Source organism: Ixodes scapularis, unplaced genomic scaffold (assembly GCF_016920785.2).
Source record: "Ixodes scapularis isolate PalLabHiFi unplaced genomic scaffold, ASM1692078v2 PGA_scaffold4__175_contigs__length_147842914, whole genome shotgun sequence".
Lineage (NCBI taxonomy): Eukaryota > Metazoa > Arthropoda > Arachnida > Ixodida > Ixodidae > Ixodes > Ixodes scapularis.
Window position 1 is genome coordinate 44,069,099 of NW_024609879.1, and position 17,997 is coordinate 44,087,095.

The following is a 17,997-nucleotide window of genomic DNA, read 5'->3' on the forward strand; positions in this document are numbered from 1 at the left end:
GCTTCTGTTCTCGGCGGCGTTCTAGGCGAGCGATTTGCTCTTCTCTCGCAAGGGATTCGAACCACTCGACGCAGTGGAACTCAAGGCGATAGCGGCTTCGCAGCGTTTGCGAGGCCAATCGCGCTGCTGCGCGCGTCGCCCCTTCTTACGCTCCCGCTCTTTTTCCTCCAAACGAACGGCACGCGGCCGACCCATCGTGTGTCCAAAGGGCAACTGATAAGAGCGATAGCGCGATTTCAACGTCGCGGGACACAGTACACAAACAATTGGTACGTGAGACGATGACGTTTTATTCTAGTAGAACCGCGCCAATCACGGGGCTTGCTCGATGGTACGAACGCAATGTGGCCGCTCACGCGGACGCCGGAGAAGAAGTTGAGGCTGCACGACAGCACACTGGACCGGCTTACGTCCATTGCAGACAGCATTAGGGGAGAAACGGCACGGAACGCTATAGACGACTCACCTCGTCGTACGAGAGTGAGGGTGACGGTGAAGTGCTTGAGTTTTGTGTCGACACGCCGCTTGTCCGTGAACATGATAGTAGGCGAACTATACCTTAACAGCTTCGATGTGAAAACTAAAATTAAAAGAATGTTCAACTAAATAAGATTATCGCTCTGCTGCGAGCGGCTGGCCGCCCCGGCCGCGCCGAGATCGCCAAGCGCCCAGCGTGAGTTATGGCGCGTTCACACTGGACGCGGATCCGTAAACGCAAAGCGGATCCGCGCATTTTTTAACTGCAAAGCGGCTAAGATCAAGCGGTTGGGGCGCGTTTTTGCCAGCCGCGTCGGGACCGATTTTTCGCAACCGCTTTCACGAACCGCGAAGCGGCAACCAATCACAACGCGACGCTGACGTAACGTCAATGGCTCTAGAAACAAGATGGCACCTGTCGCTGCTGAGGCGTTCAAGCGCTGTAGTCCTAGCGTTACAGCAGACAAATCAACGGAGAAACCTCATGTTCACGTCCGTCATTTCTATCCGCTGCTAAAAGAAGTAACTCGTAATCTCAACGGGCTTCGCACCGGCGATTTTTTTTTCGAGTAAGACCTTGTTTATTATTCTGGGTGCCACAGCCCGAAGCTCACTGCCTTGTTAGTCTCTGCCCGTAGAACGCCGGAACTCATCCCTGATTAACTGAAACGTCAGCATGTCTACCCACTAAAATAGTCGCTTGAACTATTCAAAGCTTTGGACACCGTGCATGAACACCACGAAGGCCGATTGAGACGTCGCGAGCCTGATTGCGTAGCCAACGCACTCCCGCGGAGTCGTCATGGTACCCGCCCTAACTCGACCTCTAACGTTTACTACTAACAAAATAAATAAAGGAAACATGCTCAAGGAATAAAGTGTACGAACCAGACGATGCAGAGGTAATCCATACGGCGTTTATTTGAGCTTAATGTCAAACGATCAGTAGACTCGATCGATGTGCGAGTGACGAGAGGAGAGTCCGCCGCCAACGAAGCCACGACCGGCTAGCACCAAACACACTCCCCCGCACGACGGTCCACCCCACCACTCTTAACTTCGAAAATGTTAAGAGCGGACAACGAGGGGGGAATGTGGCTTTCTATCCCGAGGACAAGGTCCGCCTGTTCATGCGGGAAGGGTCCACTTCGATGAAAAGGTCGGGGGCATCCTCATATGAGTCAGCAAGGCGCGCCTAGCTGGGCTTTGCTTGTGGGCGAAGTCGAGGGAATCGCAGGCAAGTTTCGCGGGTCCACGTCTCCTTTTTCGCTGCCTGAACTCGTAATGCGTGCGAACCTCCAGAAGAAAAATCTTCAAAGTGCCAAAGAAGCAAAATGTTGGCTTTAGATCGTAGATTAAAGTGGATTTCGGATTGTTTAATAGGGTTGTAAAACGTAAGTCTCAAAAGATCACGGGTGATCTCCGAGAAAACGCCAACCGCCTCTCGGTGTGTCTGAACGGGGTCGCTCGCGAACCGCATCCGCAACCGCTTCGCGAACGCGAATCCGCTTCCAGTGTGGACGCGCTATTAGTGAGGCAGTCGAGCGCCACCGCGTGGCATTTGTCTGCAACACGATGGCAGACCGGCCTCAATGGGAGAGCGAGCGACCTGTCAGACCCCTTTGTACAGGACGCGTTGCTGAGATGTATCATGCGGACGCTACAAGGCATTAGAAGTAATCCAAGAGTGAGGGCACACCACTCTCCAGGTTTGCCTTATGATTGCTGGAGCTCTAGGTCACGCGGGACTGAATTGACACTGATAGGTACTCTGGAATAGCTTGCCGCATCGGCCCCGGTCACATAGACGATCGTAACCAAGGCTACTGGCCGCCGCCACGTCTCTGCTTATGCTGAAAAAACCCATGCAATTTCATGCTTGCCAAAGCTATAATTACGCACACGTTGCGGGAGCTTCCTTGGACACCATATTTTAGCCCGCTGTTTAGAGCGCATGATCGGAGCGAGCTGAAATTAGTAGGCTGCTAAGACCGGGAGTCTTCATCATGCGGGATGCACGTCGAAAATAAACAGTGGAAGCCCGGCATCAGAACGCGCTCAGCAGTCGAGCACACAGCTTTGGCCGCCAATAAGTATGCACTACACTCATGAAAGTGAAAGGAAGGCGCGCGGAAGCTCTAGCAAGGCAATGCGTGTGGCAATGGCGTCACTGCATTGTTTCCAAAGCATTCTCTAGACGGAAATAAAATGTCGCAACGGGAATGAACTTAGGTAGTTGGTTATTATACATCTCCGGTGAAACCAGCTGAACAAAGGAACGAGAGAGGTAGACGGGAGAAAATGAAGGCCAACCGACGGCTGGTCTGCTGCCAAATGCTTTATTACATCTTCCCCTTCTATTACTTTATATGCATTCTCCCTTTAGCCTCTGCTTCTTTATTTTCCATTGCTCGTATCATTATTTTTTTAATCAACTACCCACCAAGGGTGCCACGTAAAAAGTTTTTTTGGGGCATGAAAGGTGATTAAACGGGTGATCACGCATTTGTCATCTTCTTCGTCTATAGCAAGGAGTGTCTTATATAGCAGCGCGCACATGTTGGCGTTGTGTTATAGATGACTTCCTTGTTAGATGGAGTGTATTGTGTTCGGTGGCTGGTGTTACACAATTCTTTGGTGTTGATTGATGCTTGTTTAATACTGCGGCACATTAAATAAGCCTTATTATGCGCTGAGAGGAGGACAGGTCACCTACAACTTAAAAGAGATAGCGAAGCGGCAAAACGTGTAAGCGACTTAGCTTTGCCCTGCACTTCGATGGCGTTTGCATTGTAACCCGAGAGCGTTAAGGAGCTCGGGTCACAAAAAAGCCGGGTGTCGGCATCGGTGTTGATGGGACGAGAAACTCTTGATTGGTAGGTAGGGTCATGACGTCACAGACACATGACTTTGAGCTCGAATTTAAAAAGAAGACCACAACCCTTACGGAAACATGGCGTCGCGCATGAAGAAATTCATTGAATATTGACATGTATTTCGAATTAAATTTCGCCGCATGTTTCAAGGAAGTTACGTTATAAAATTATTTATTTTGGCTTATTTTAAAACTAAATAGAGAATTTTAGACGGGGGTGAGATTCCAACCCATGACCCTTCGGTTGCGAGCCACACACGCCACCGAATAGGTCACTTTTTACAGCGCAGCTCTTAGGGGCCCGTTCCCGGCTTGAGCGGCGTCGCCGTCGCCGTCGGCTTCGGCGTAACCAAGGTCACCGCAAGGTCACGTCATCAGTGACGTCACTGATGACGTCACCGGCATCCGCATCGTCATCGTCATCATCACAGATGACGTCATCAGTGACGTCAGTGATGACGTCACCGACATCCGCATCGTCATCGTCATCATCGCTGATGACGTCATCGGAGTCCGCATCGTCATCGTCACTGATGACGTCATCAGTGAAGTCACTGATGACATTATCCGCATCGTCACGTGACCCCCCAAGGTCACTTCACCCCCAGTACCCTTCCCTCCTCCTCCTCGAGAGCTGCGCTCTAATTCGGTGTAACAGGGAGTTGTAAACGGCTTTCACTTGTTTTCTTTTCTTTAATACGTCACTTTTTTACCTCATTACATGAAAGTAGAAGGAATAGGTTTGAAACGTGCTCATTCAGAGTTCATTTACTCATCTATAGAATCATAGTTGACATATTAAATCTCATTGACATCTTGAAGACGTAAACAAAGGCAGCCTGTCAGGGGCTACTTTTTTAATATCATACACATATTTGACGCGGAAAACAAGCTCAATAAAATATAGGCGTGCAGTCAATGAAACGTATGCTACTACTGCGAATCCTTAAGGCACAATGACAACTCTGCTTGTTATTTTGCCTGAAGCAAAAAGTCGAACTACATGCGGCGTCCCGAAGTGTTCTGCTGTTTCTTCCACCTCCTCCAAAACTCATCTGAATCACGGAGCAGGCGGGAGATGTAACGTAACTCCCCTTTTGGACACAAGTAAAAGTTCGAGTGTTAGCCCCCTAGTGCCGTCATTATGTAAACAAAAAAATACATTCATTTCTTTCAGACGGAGAGTGCGGCTCTGATCCTTGCGGATAAATTTACGGATACAAATTTCTACGAGACGTTGCTCCAAATTGCACCGGAAATGGAGAGGTCGGCGCCTGGAGAGTTGAGCAGCCAAAGGTGACGATTGAAATATTTAGTTTTATTGTGCAAGAAAATGTAGCAACTGAAACTCTTCGAAGTGCAATAACGTTCGCTGCATCCTCCCAGGCTACCGTTCTTGAAACACGTCATCACCATAGGCGACATCCGGAAGCCGTGAGTAAACAAAAGTAGGGCTGTAATGTTCAGTGTCATGAGTGTCATTAGAAAAACGTGCTACGTGGTATTTTTTTGTCCTGTTTAACGTGATTTATAAAAGTATCTCAAGATTTGTCGACCCTTCATTGAATATATCATCTGAAGATAAATACATTTTTTTGAGTGAAAAGCCACAAACGTAATTCGCTCTACTCAATGAAGGCACCATAGACTCAGTGCATAGTAACATTTATTCAAACGTACTGTGTAAGAACGATAGCCAGCTGTACCTTACGTGCAAATCTGAAGACTATGAAGTCGAGTCTAAGCGAGTCATTACACATTGTGCATTTATTACGTTGTCTCAAGGGTTGTCTATCAATCGAAAACAACTTATTGTGCTCCTAATCAACTTTAAAGTATCAATAACAAAAGTTTAGTTTAGTTTTTGTTTTTCAGTTGAAAATGAGATAATTAAAAGAAAATACAAAACGAGGAACATCGCCGGGAAAGCAAAAATTTGGACATTCCGTAGAAACTACATAGTCTGTGAAGGAGAACACAATTCTGATAAAGGCATAACCGCGAGCGGAGGGAAAACTGGAGCTTTGGATTTCCAATATGATCTTGCTTTTTTCCACCCAAGAACTTTGAAAGAATCTCGCAAGAAAAAAATTTAATAACATCTAAGTCATAACATAAAACCTACTGAAGGTTTAGTTTCGCTGATGCACGCACTCTTTAGAAGACGAAAAAAACTCCCCTCACACAAATGTTGACAGTATCTCATTCTTATTAGTTTCGCACATTTCTGATTATCCTCGGACTTGTCCCTGTATTATAAAAACAAATGAACTGATACAAAAAATGCAAAAACGTAACAACGTTATAGAAAAACATATATACCGGAAAATCGTCTCGTTTGTATTGCACGACGCCACGCCTTGTCTGAAAAGTCTGGTAAACGAGACATCTGCGCGAAATAAATATTTTTACCTTGTAATAATTTACCCCCGATTCCTAAATTTCGGCAGTTTTGTGACCAAAAACCCCACCCTCGTTTTTCTTTATGTTGATCTAAGAGAGAGCACTGCGGTAGTCTCCTGGGTTTGGATTTAAGCACACTAAATAACGTGGGACGGCGCCTTGATTAAGCTTCGATTTCTTCACCTCCCTGACCTTTACATCACTGGTCAATGCATTGTCGCTCTACGCTCGACCTGTCCATAAAACACACATCCTGGCTGCACAGGCTTTCGCTCAACCGGAACAGCTGGAAGCTTATTGAGTCGCAAAGGAATGTAATATCTTTCAAAGCAGATACCTATTTTTAAAACTTCGACCATTCCCAAGTAGCACGGAGTGGGCTCCAAAAGGGGCACAGACAGGGGTCACACGTTGGCAGCTCACGTCGGTCCCACGTTGGTTTTACAACTCCAGACCATGTCGTCGCAGATTGGGCAGCCCAAATGGTCCTTCCTCGTGGCAACCAAAGCGGGCCAACTGTGAAAGCTGCACCAGCCATGGCAGCGTAGTACAAAATAGTTGATGCCCAGTATAAAATTCGCATACTTTCGCAATTATGCACAATAAGTAACTAGGAAATTCGTTTTTATTTTGACGATTGCGTTCTGTAGAATGGAGATATTTCCGAAAATGATGAACTCTCCCCTTACGAATCCTTCGAGCGTTTCTTTTCCTGAACGACAAATGGCAGATGAAAAAAAAACTTCGACAAGTCAGTGTTCATGGCGTTTAGAAATAGAAAAAAAAACACGTTTTTTTTGTGTTTTTGGCAATGGCAGTGGTGATACTGTTTCTTATAAGGATTATGAATTCAGATGCTAGAGTGAAGTTTTTACGCCCCCCCCCCCCCCCTCCCCCCCTGAAATGGGACGAGCACGTTAACTTCATTTCTTCTCGCGCCCTTGGACGGCTAGGGAAGGTCGAACGTACTTCAAAGTATCATTCTAAAGAGGTCAAATAACCGCGTTTAAAACTCTCCTTCGGTCGCTTTTGGAATATGAATTTGTTGTCTGGGGTTCTTATCAAAGAATATGAGATTAATCTTGTTGATTCATTCCAGGCTAAGGCTGTTAGGAATATGTGGATATGATCAACAGTTCTCATCATCGACAGTTATAATAGTGTTGGGAATTGAAACTTCGTTTTTCATGAGGACTGTCGAGTGACTAAAAATGTTTAACAAAATTGTTAATGAGGATCATGGCAAGTAGCGCATGAACTAAAATAATGTCTCAGATCTCACTCGCACCAGAAGGTCTCAAACTTTGAACAGTGTTCCATACCAATCGCATATCAAACGAGTTAAATTTATGTTTTTCACGCAGTGCTGAGCTATGGAACATTGCTAAGCAATCAAGACGCATGCTTCACAATGATGACATTATATTAGAAAGAGGGAAACTTCTCTGGCCTTGACGCATGATTGTTGAACAATATTTCTAGTGTTATGCTATTGTTTCTCGTTTAATATTGATTTATTTTAAGCCCTGTCTTGCATTCCTTCAATGTCCTCAATTGATATCGCAGTATCCACAAAATAAAAAAGTGAGAAATAGCTGTTATTCCACGTGGTGAACAACCCGTTTTACGCATATCCACCTAATATTTACTCGATCACATTTGGCCACTAAAGTATTCAGGCAAGGAAACAGACTTCACGTAGGAGTCAATGCCAATGTCTAAAATAAATGAGCACGGGTGTCTTTGCAGATGGAGGATCGATTGTGTAATTGGTTGTACATGCATATAGAGCTCTAAGGTCATGATTGACTAGCGGAGCTGCCGCCAACCGTAAAAGTAGAAGACTGCCGCCTGGCAAGACAAAAGGTGGCGCGCCTTGCTCGCCTGTCGTAACGAAGAGGTGCACGGGTAAGTGCACGAGACAGAGTTTTCTGTATGGCACAACGCCGACGCCGTGAATGCAGCTGGGAAATCCCTATAACGTGTGTCGCTGAAAAGAAGACACCATGGATAGGGGCGAGAAGAAAAGGACACGCGGGATGTATAGAGGCATATCACTAATAAACGCCGAGTTTCCACACATCCTCGTATGCGTACGCTACTGAAAAAAACCATTTGGCGCCTGTATGAAAACAAACGCGTCCATACCGGTAACAGTTTAGCCATACCGGTCACCAGTTTGCCAAAGGGGTCGCCCGTATGGCTCCATGGGGTCCCCCGTATGAGCCATAACGGTCACTTATTTGGGCAAACATGTCGCTTCTTTGGCAAACGGGTCACTCGTCGGGGCAAATGGGCGACTCGTTTGGGCAAAGTTGTCGCACGTTTGCTCAAACCGGTGAACATGTTGCACAAGCGGGTGACCGGACCGTCAAACTGTACCGGTTTAATCAAACGGCTCTCGGGAGCCCGTTTGATATTGAACGTACAGATCGGCGGCCTGGGCACGCCTAGCTGTTTGAGCCGTGGCAGCCAATGTTTCCGGAAGGCTGGCTGATTTCAGATCCTCCGCGTAATGCAAGTAATTGTATTTATATTTTAAGTGCGCTGATGTGCGCTTATACTGAACTAAAACGAACACATTTTTTTCTTTTTTTTTCTTTTTTACGTAAACGCGCGACGTTGGTGAGCCGATATTTTTGACAGAACTTTAAAACTTTGTCCATCTTTTTTGCCTCAATTTTCTTATTCAGCTCGAATCTCTCTCGCAGAAGACGCTACCGCATGAAAGAATGTACTTGTAGAGTCCGTTTCACTTCATTTCAAGACGCGGCGAAGGTAGCGCGAACACGTGCCTGCAAGAACATCGAGCATTGCGAGAGCACGCCCGCCCTTGCAGCAGTCAAAAAACGAGCTCGCGCTGGGTGCTTTTTTGGCTCGGGCGCAAGACGAGCTCATGGCCGACGCCACTTCCAGCGTGCGTGCTGAAATGCGCGCGTTTCGCCTGCTTTCCAAGGCTGCAAACGCGACGTGCAGTGGCAACTCCAAGAGAGAAGAAAAGCGCGTGTACAGCGGTTCGTGCACCCTCTCCCCTAGCATTGACTGCATTGCCACAAAAAAATAACCGCAAGTTTTTTTGTTTTTTTTTATAGAATGCATGAGGGAGAGGGTTGCGAATGAGGGGGTGTGGTATCCCGGTGTCTTGCTCCTTGACCTCGCTGTCGCCCCCTTCCTCCTCTCTGGTCGGCTCTGTCACGTGACCAGAGAGAGGGTAGGGCACACTTCACGCTGATAAGCATAGCCAGATCCGGCTGCGCGCGCGTTGACAGTCGCGTGCTTCTTTGTCTGCTTGGTTTCCGTTGCAACTTCGTTTGTCCTGCCTGCTTCGATCTGCCGCCTTTCCCTGCGGTCTAATAAGAATGTCTCTGGACAACGTATGGGATGTGCACCAAATGTTCGAAAAGTCCTACGCGTATATCGGCGACAAGCGATTCTTCAAAGTCAGGAATTCTTGCTGTTTGGCTGGGTTCGGCAAATGACAGCTTGTGCGCCGCATCGTGTTGAAACTTCAACGAGCCTTCCTTCTCGTTTTTTGTATTTGTGTGGTTGTCCTGCTTTGACCGTGACGACAAATATCACGGATTACATCTGTCAAGTCCGCTATTATTATGGTAAGTGCACTGCAAAATACGTGTTGGCAACGATTGACCGCTCTTCTACGCGTACTCTTCTAGGTTATCCGTAGAATTATGCAGCGCCTATTCATGCGGCAGCCGGGAGAATAATTTCCCCGAAAGTCTAGCTGTATAGTCTAGACTTACCTCGGTTCTTGTTTGCTTTGCAATCTTCTCAGTTGAATAAAAGCTTAAAGTGTCTCCCACATTTCACAGATCGTTTGTACTTGTCGTCAGAAGAGGTAATAAATTCGAGGAGAATTTAATACAATCCTTTGTGTCTGTTTTCCTGTCCATTTGCGAGCACCTACGCGAGCGCATTTGTTCTACGTGTTTTTTCCATGTTATAAATACGTTTATGAGTTTTGGGACGTCTTAAATAAGTTTAAAATAACCAACCTCCCAGACGATACCCATTTAGGGCTAGCGAATCCGAATGGCACGTTCAAACGTATGGTCACGTGCCAGGTCGAACGGGCACCCGTATCCAACGGGCACCCGTATCAAACGGGCACCTGTATCAAATGGGTACCGTTTCGAACGAGTACCGTTTCAAACGGGTACCCGTATCCCATAATCACGTTTGATTCAAACGGATCGACAGGTTTGATTCAAACGGGTCGACCAGTTTGAATTTCAAATGTTTTTTTTCAGTAGGGTAGTCAACGTGCTAGAGGAAAGGGCGGGTATGGCTGAACCGTTTGAATCGGATGACGTCTTCCTCCGTCTCGGCCTGGCACCTCGCTCGACGCCGTGGCGAGCGACAAGTTACCGGAAGTGGCCGGTTCAATTATCGCTGTCATTTGCATTTTGATAGTATTGTGTGATATAAATAAACCTAACGAAGAAAAAAGTTTATATTCCGCAGAGCTTGCTGTAAATGACCCAAACTATTTTAGTTCAAAATGACGTCGTGCGTACTTTTCGTTAGGTCCATAAAAAAAGAAAAAAAACGGGATCAGAACTTTTTCATTTGAAAAACACAAGAAACTAACTTTTTTTAGTCAAAATGGTTCGTTTCTGAATACTTATAAATGCAAGCATGTATTAGATCTGTGGTTCTCAATTGAGGGTCCGCGGACCCATTTGGGTCAGCGAAGGCGTTCTAGGGGTCCGCGAAGCCCTGCCTTTTCAGTCAGGCCCGGCAATAAAAGTTGCAGTTTTGTCCGATATGGAGCGGAAACGTTTTAATTTCCGCGTGAATTTTCTGGTTTGCATGCCATTTACAGTAGTCTACTTCACACTAGTTCTTAGTTATTGCCACCTATTAAATCATTATCCTAGTTACCTTTCCATTTCCCTTCACCTCACCACGAACAGGGTCTTCCTTCACCTCCGCCGTTCCCCCAGGGTTCTGCGAAGCATCATTGGTTCAGAACCACTGATTTAGATCTAACACAAGACGCTGGGGATAATTTCTCCCTGTATTTGTAGCAAGAAAGATATTCTCATTTGCTAACAAATTGTATATTTATATTATTGACAAAGGAGGCCAAATCTAAAGGTCGTGGAATGCGGAGTGTGTAGCTCTTCATTGGTTTGACATAGTGTCAGTCCTAATTAGGACTTTGATAGGAGTAGCAACGAGTTACACCTGTAAAAGCAGCTGGTAAAGCAACAAAGCACAATGCAAAGAACAATAAAAAACAATGCAAATCGAGAATAAGCAATAGTTAGGTTGCGTCCAGCTGGAAAAGGAATAATTCAAGATCGGTGAAAGTACCGACATGTTCTGGCAACAGACTCCAGTCCCGCACCGTACAAGGAAAAAAAGGAATACTTAACAAATATTTATTGAATGAAAACTATTGTAAGTGACGCGAATGTTTGTTACGAGTGATACGGGATTGATAAAGGGTTAGGTAACGTGATTGGTCAATGAGCAATGAACCAGAAATAATATTGAAAATAAGCTTCAAGCGTTTATTTTCCCGTCTCGACTGAAGCAACGGAAGATCACACAGCGAACACAGCTTTGTCGGCGAATCTAATCTGCGATATCTAGAATGAATAAAACGCAGGACCAGTCGCTGTACACTTTATACTTCAAGGATTAGGCTTTTCATGTACGGGTCCCATACTTCCGGCGCGTATTCCAGCAGGAGACGAACGAGCATTTTGTAAGCGAGCAGTGTAGTTTCTGTACATGCTAGTTTGAAAAACCGTAGTGAAAATGCAGTCGTTTCTTAGGTTTTAACAATGTTAGTCCCATGCATGTTCTGTCCAAGGTCGCTCGAAATAGTAACACCGAGGTACTTATAATTGTCCACTTTTTCTAGGAGGACGCCATCAAGGCTGTACGGACAAAATAGGGGATTTCATTTATGTGTGGTGGACATACAAACGTTTTTTTTTTGTTTTGTTTTTATATTCAGAGGCATTTTCCACTTCGTGCAACATTCCTTAATCCTATGCAGGTTCGCGCTTAAATTACTTTGGTCAGACATAGTTCTTACCTTTGTGACGGTTGGTACCCCAACCCTGGTCCCGGGGTTCCTTTTGGGCGAGAGTGAGTGAGGAGACCGGCGAAGAGATACAACAAGTATAATTGTAAGAAGTTGGAGGGAGGGTCGGTGACACAGGGGCTCACGCTTTGTTGACGACGTGCTCGTTGAGGAAAGGCAGACCGGGGCTCCCGTGTAGAGTCCTGGCTCTTGCGTTGACGACGGGCAGACCGGGGCTCTTGCGTTGACGACGTGCCTGTCGAGGCGATCAGGACACCGCAGGGGCAGGCAGACCGGGGCTCCCGTGTAGAGTCCGGGCTGGCTGGCGATGAGTCGTGGCAGTTGCGTGGAAGGCGTTCGTCAAGATCTTGTTTCCGCCTCAGGGCTCAGCGCGGCATTCCTTCTTTGTCTTATTTCCGCTAGCCGCTGGCCACGCATCCAAAGTCAATCGACGCGCACGTCCAACTGCCGCTCCCGCCAAAATCCCCACCGACGGCCGTCGAGTGCCCCTTCTCTCTCTCCCTCTCCTTTCCCTCGATTCCCCCTCTGTTCCCGACGAGCGCGGAATGCGGGAAAACCCGGGTGGTCCCTCCAAGGTTGCAGGCGCGCTGTTTCCTGTTCTGCCACACCCCGGCTCCGCGAGGCAGTCATTCTCGGAACACGTCAATGTCACACACCGGCTTCACGAAACACCGGCCTTCTCGGAACTCGCGATCGTCGCACTCGCCCCTACTTTTCTTTTTGAACTACGTTCAAAACAATACTAAGAATCCATTTCAAGAGTCCACCCTAACCACTCCAACCCTCCTCCAATTCAAGAGTTTACATCAATGTGAACGCTCAAGAATTTATAAAACCAGTCAGGTGCATACACAGAAAGACAAGCCAATAACTTTCTCCCTGAAAGGTGCACAGCCACGGGGTCGCCACCAGAAGGGTAGCACATCTCCCAGATCTCTTTTTCAACCACGATTTCTCCGCTCGAAGAAGGACGGACACATGCAGTCTGGATCTCTGGTCCCGAGGCAGCACCCGGGACCTCTAGCATCGGTGGAGTTAGAGCTTGTTCGAGCATCTCCCAAGTTTCGGGAGGTATATCTAACCCCGATTCCCCTTTAGTTGTGTCTGTGCCATCTGTCCTTGACCGAGGCAGACTGTCGTCTAAGGCAGTGCAGGAAGGGGCGGGAAAACCGTCAGCCAAAGGGGCGCCAGAGGAGGCCAAAAGAGCGTCGTCAATAGCAAGCTTCAGCCGGTTTACATGCACTGTACTCTCGGCTCCAGTAGCCAGCTCTTTAACCCTTATTGTGACCGGCGTGGCGAGCTTAACCACCTGGTACGGGCCCCTCCATTTAGGTCCCAACTTTTGCGATAGGCCCCTCCCTGGATAGCGCACGTCCAGGTAGACGCGATCCCCCTCTCGAAAGTCTGGATTTCGTGATCCGTGATCATATAGGGTCTTCCGTCTCTCCTGTGAGCAACGCAACGCCTCGCCAGCGAGATCGTGAGCTGCCTGTAGCCGTAACGCCAACTCGGATTTGAAGTCGTTTAGAGTACCGTAGTTTGGCACTCTCGGCGCGTCGAGGATCTCGTGGGGTAGTCGTGGGTCGCGGCCGTGGCACAAAAAAAAAAGGGGTCTTGTTGGTGCTCTCGTGTTCCGCAGTGTTATATGAAAATAACACGTACGGAATCCAAAGATCCCAGTCCCTCTGGTCCCGGCTAACGAGGTGGGGCACCAGCCCCTTTAGCGTTTTGTTGAGTCGCTCTACGGCACCGTTCGATTCAGGATGATACGCAGTAGTTGTTAGCTTTCTTATGTTCAGGATTCTGCATGTCTCCTTCATCAGGCGCGAAACCAAATTCGTCCCCTGATCCGTGAGAAGCTGCTGGGGAGTACCGTGCCGCAGGACTATCTTCTCCACGAAGGCTCAAGCTACCGTTTCTGCCTTCTGGTCCTTCAAGGGCAGAGCCTCCGCGTACTTCGTAAAATGATCAACAAAGACGAGAACATATTTCTTTCCCTCTGTAGTGGTCGCAAGAGGTCCCACTATGTCAAGTGCGGTTCTCTCGAATGGCTCCCTGACATCGTTGAACCTCTCTACAGGCGCTCGCTTCCTCTGTCCCGTCTTCCGCAGCTGACATGACTCGCAGGAATCGCAGTGTCTTTTGACGTGTCTCCGCATTCCCGTCCAAATATACTTTGCACTAATTTTTGCAAGCGTTTTTCTGACTCCAAAGTGTCCCGAGAATGGGGCATCGTCATAGGCCCGCAGCACAGCATCAACCAAATTTCGTGGGATCACAACCCTCTCATGTGCCCTACCCTCACTGTTTCCTAGTCTGCGCTTACAAAGCGCACCTACGCTGTTCTTAAAATAGGCTCGTTCGTCGGCGGTGTCGTCTGCCACCCTTTTCAAAATTTTTGCGAGGCCCGGATCTTTTTTCTGCTCTTCCTTAATACGAGCGCTCTCGATGACCGGCACAAAACTCTCAACGGCGCCTATTGTCGTAAAGGCCTCCCTCGATCGACTGAGGGCGTCCGCATTGGTGTTTCCCTTTCCTGACTTGTGTTTGATCTCAAAGTCATATTCCTGCAACTGCAGGTTCCACCGAGCTAGGCGAGAGCCGGGATCTCTCACATTCATTAGCCACCGCAGAGGCCTGCAATCAGTTACTATTTGGAAGCGGAGGCCGTACAAATACCACCGAAAATGGCGTACAGCCCAAATCAGTGCCAAACACTCCCGCTCTGTTCCACTGTAGTTTTGCTCGGCTCGGTTCAGCTGTCGACTGGCGTAGGCCACGGGTCTTTCAACTCCATTCTTTCTCTGTAAGAGTACAGCCCCAAGTGCATATTGCGAAGCATCAGTCACCAAAACAAAGGGTGTCTCGAAATCTGGGTAAAAAAGCACCGGTGCTGCAAGGAGTTTGTCTCAGTTCCCGAAAAGCCTCCTGCTGATCATCACCCCACTCGAAGGTAGCCGACTTGGATGTGAGCATGGTCAGGGGCTTGGCGATCTTGGAAAAGTTATCGATAAATCTCCGATAGTAGCCAACGAGTCCCAAAAACTCTCTCACGTCCCTCAACTTAGTCGGCATCGGGAAATCTCGTACGGCTTCCTCTTTGTCTGGGTCGGGCCGAACCCCCTCCGCGGATACGATATGTCCGAAATATTTAACCTGCTGCCTCAAAAACTTGCACTTCGAGGGCCTCAACTCCAGCCCAGCCGCCTGAAACCTTCGCAGGACGCACTCGATGTCCTGCAAGTGCGAGTCGAAATCGCGACTGTAGATGACAATATCGTCCATGTAAACATGGCAGAACTGTCCCACCAGCCCTTCGAGAATAACGTCGGCAGTCCTCTGCCACACCGCTGGACTGTTGACGAGACCCATTGGCATCCGGTTCCACTCGTAGTGGCCTGATGGAGTTTAAATGCCGTCTTAGCTTTGTCTGTGGAATCCATCTCAATCTGCCAAAACCCAGAGGCCAAGTCCACGACACTGAAGTACCCAGCACTGCCAAACTGGGCCAAGGTCTCCTGGATGTCAGGAATTGGGTATGGATCCACTCGCGTGAGGGTATTCAACTTCCGATAGTCCATCAAGAGCCGAAACGATCCATCTGACTTTTCAACCAGCAGGGCCGGAACCCCCCAAGGTGACTTCGACGGCTCCACAATGCCCTTCTCCACTAGCTCCTTCACCTGATAATCCATCTCGCGCGTCTGGGAGTATGGAATCCTGTATGCACGCTGAAACACGGGTACCGAATCCAAGGTATCAATGCGGTGTTTAATCACGTCACAGCGGCCCAGGTCCAGTGGACCCCATGCAAATGCCGGCAGGTGCTGGCGAATTACGCCGATGAGGCGAGCTCTCTCCTCCCCAGCTACCCCCGTGAGGCTAAACTTAGTCTCCAACTCTTCGTCTGTCGGCTCTGACGGGGGACTCGCAACACCCACACTCATGACCTGCTCGGACTTACTGAAAGAAACTACATAAAAATAAGCCACTGTTTTTTTTTCGGGAGGGGTGGGACTATCAGCTCTTCTCGACTTAGGTTATCGGTACTCTCGATCTGTCATTCACCATCACAAGAGCCTCCCTAGTTTTGACTCCGTGAGTCAGAAGGTCAGCCGACTCAAGCACTCCCAGTGACGGCTGAAGAAATTCCTCCTTAGGAATTTCTTCAGCCGTCATCGCCCAGCATAGAACCTCGGACAAAGGGGAAATGGTGCACGGCGATGCCGGACGAACTGGGATCCCCGCGCAAAAAATTCTCCTGCACGCCGCTCTTGATCCCCGGAGATTGCCAGTTCACAATGGGGACCTCTTGACCCGCCACCGTTAGTGCCCTCCGAGTCACCGAAACATCTATTCCCTGCCCAGAAAGAACGTCCCGTTCTAAGATTCCATCAAGAGCGAGTGCTGAATCATCAGAGATTACAAAACACGGATGCTCAAAGCGGCAGTTCCCCAAGCTCATCTTCATCCAGAAACAACCCTTTACTTTAATCTCATCTCCGGTGACCCGTGACAACTTTTGTTGTTTTGTTCCGCGCACGGCTTCAGCTGTTTGTCTTTCATTTTTCCTAACGCTACCTCTTTTAGCAACGTAACCCGCGATCCCGTGTCCATCAACATTCTAAGAATGCAGCCATTCACTTCACACTCAACAACGGGGCTCGACTCCTCTGAACACCGTACAACAATTATCTCAGACGGACCCGTGTCGAATCTCCGTTCACTCTTCTTTCTCTGAGGGTAGGCATGCGTTCCCCTTTGCACCCTTTCCCTTGCGACCGAGCCCGCGCAGGCCTCTTTTTCTTTCCTGTCCCCCTCGTCCCTCTTTACAAACGGGGCGGTAGGGGGACTTAGAAGTTTTTTGGAACCGTGTCTCGACTATCCTATATGGACCGTGGTGCCGTCTGTCTATCACACTCTCGAGCAAAGTGACCAGGCTCGCCACACGGGTCGCACCTAGGAGTGCGGCGTCCTCAATTTCCGGATCCCCCGCGAGGCCGTTCCTCTCTCTGCAGAAACAGTGTTTCGACTCGAGCTAGTCACTCCCTCAACTCGTCGATTTCGCTGGGCTGTCCCACCATGCGCACCGGCTGAATCCTGGAAGTCAGGCTTTCGTTAGCCTCCTCCTGCGTAGCCACTTCGACTGCCTCCTCAAACCGCTCTGGCCGACGAGACAACACGGAACGACGAATTGGGTCTCTTAACCCCTGCACAAACTGCGAGCAAACCTGCTCTCTCATCAGCTCCCTGGCAATTTTAGCTCGATCGTCCGTCCCAGGAACTGCCACCCATCCACGATCAGCACGCAACGTGTTCGTCCCCAACGATTGAAGACGCGTGGCGTACGTCTGAACGTCCTCGTCGTCTTTTTGACGGGCAGCCAGAAAACGACGCTGCAACCTTACACCGGGCAGCTCAGTGTCAAAGCGCTTCAGGAGCGCAGCCCTAAGGTCAGTGAACGTCTTGGAGTCTTTCGCGCGTTCGTCGCGCCATACGAAATCCTAAGCTACTCCCGCTACCCTACATCTGGCGACCCCAAGCTTGTGCACCTCTTTCCATGACCCCATTACTGCTACCTGCTCCACCATATCTACGAAGTCATGTACGGTTACGCCTTTGCCGTCTCCAGTGAAAACCGGCACCATACTGCTTAAAGCCATAATACTAGGGCCCGAAACGGCTCCTGCCTGGTCCGTCGCCATGATCGCCAAAATTAGTGGCCTCCGCACTCACTCTCCACCCAGAAGGGAGTACCCTTCGAAGTTCTTAGGATCCCGTCCGATAACCCAAAAGCTAAGGTATCCCATCGCTGCCACCAATGTGACGGTTGGTACCTCAACCCTGGTCCCGGGGTTATTTTTGGGCGAGAGCGAGTGAGGAGACCGTCGAACAGAGACAACAAGTTTAATTGTAAGAAATTGGAGGGAGGGTCGGTGACACAGGGGCTCACGCTTTGTTGACGACGTGCTCGTTGACGACAGGCAGACCGGGGCTCCCGTGTGGAGTCCGGGCTCTTGCGTTGACGACGGGCTTGTTGGCGACTGGCAGACCGGGGCTCTTGCATTGACGACGTGCTTGTCGATGCGTTCAGGACACCGCAGGGGCAGGCAGACCGGGGCTCCCGTCTAGAGTCCAGTCTGGCTGGCGATGAGTCGTGGCA

At 48.8% G+C, this 17,997-nt stretch overlaps 1 protein-coding gene across 1 annotated transcript in view; it reads left to right on the plus strand.

Moving 5' to 3' along the window:
• Window positions 1-17,997, plus strand: part of LOC8028428 (medium-chain acyl-CoA ligase ACSF2, mitochondrial) — a 146,689-nt gene that overhangs the window by 42,966 nt on the left and 85,726 nt on the right. The window contains exons 5-6 of the mRNA XM_002399246.4: window positions 4,530-4,648; window positions 4,739-4,786. Of these exons, the coding sequence (XP_002399287.3) occupies window positions 4,530-4,648; window positions 4,739-4,786 (167 nt within the window). The remainder of the gene's footprint in view (window positions 1-4,529; window positions 4,649-4,738; window positions 4,787-17,997) is intronic.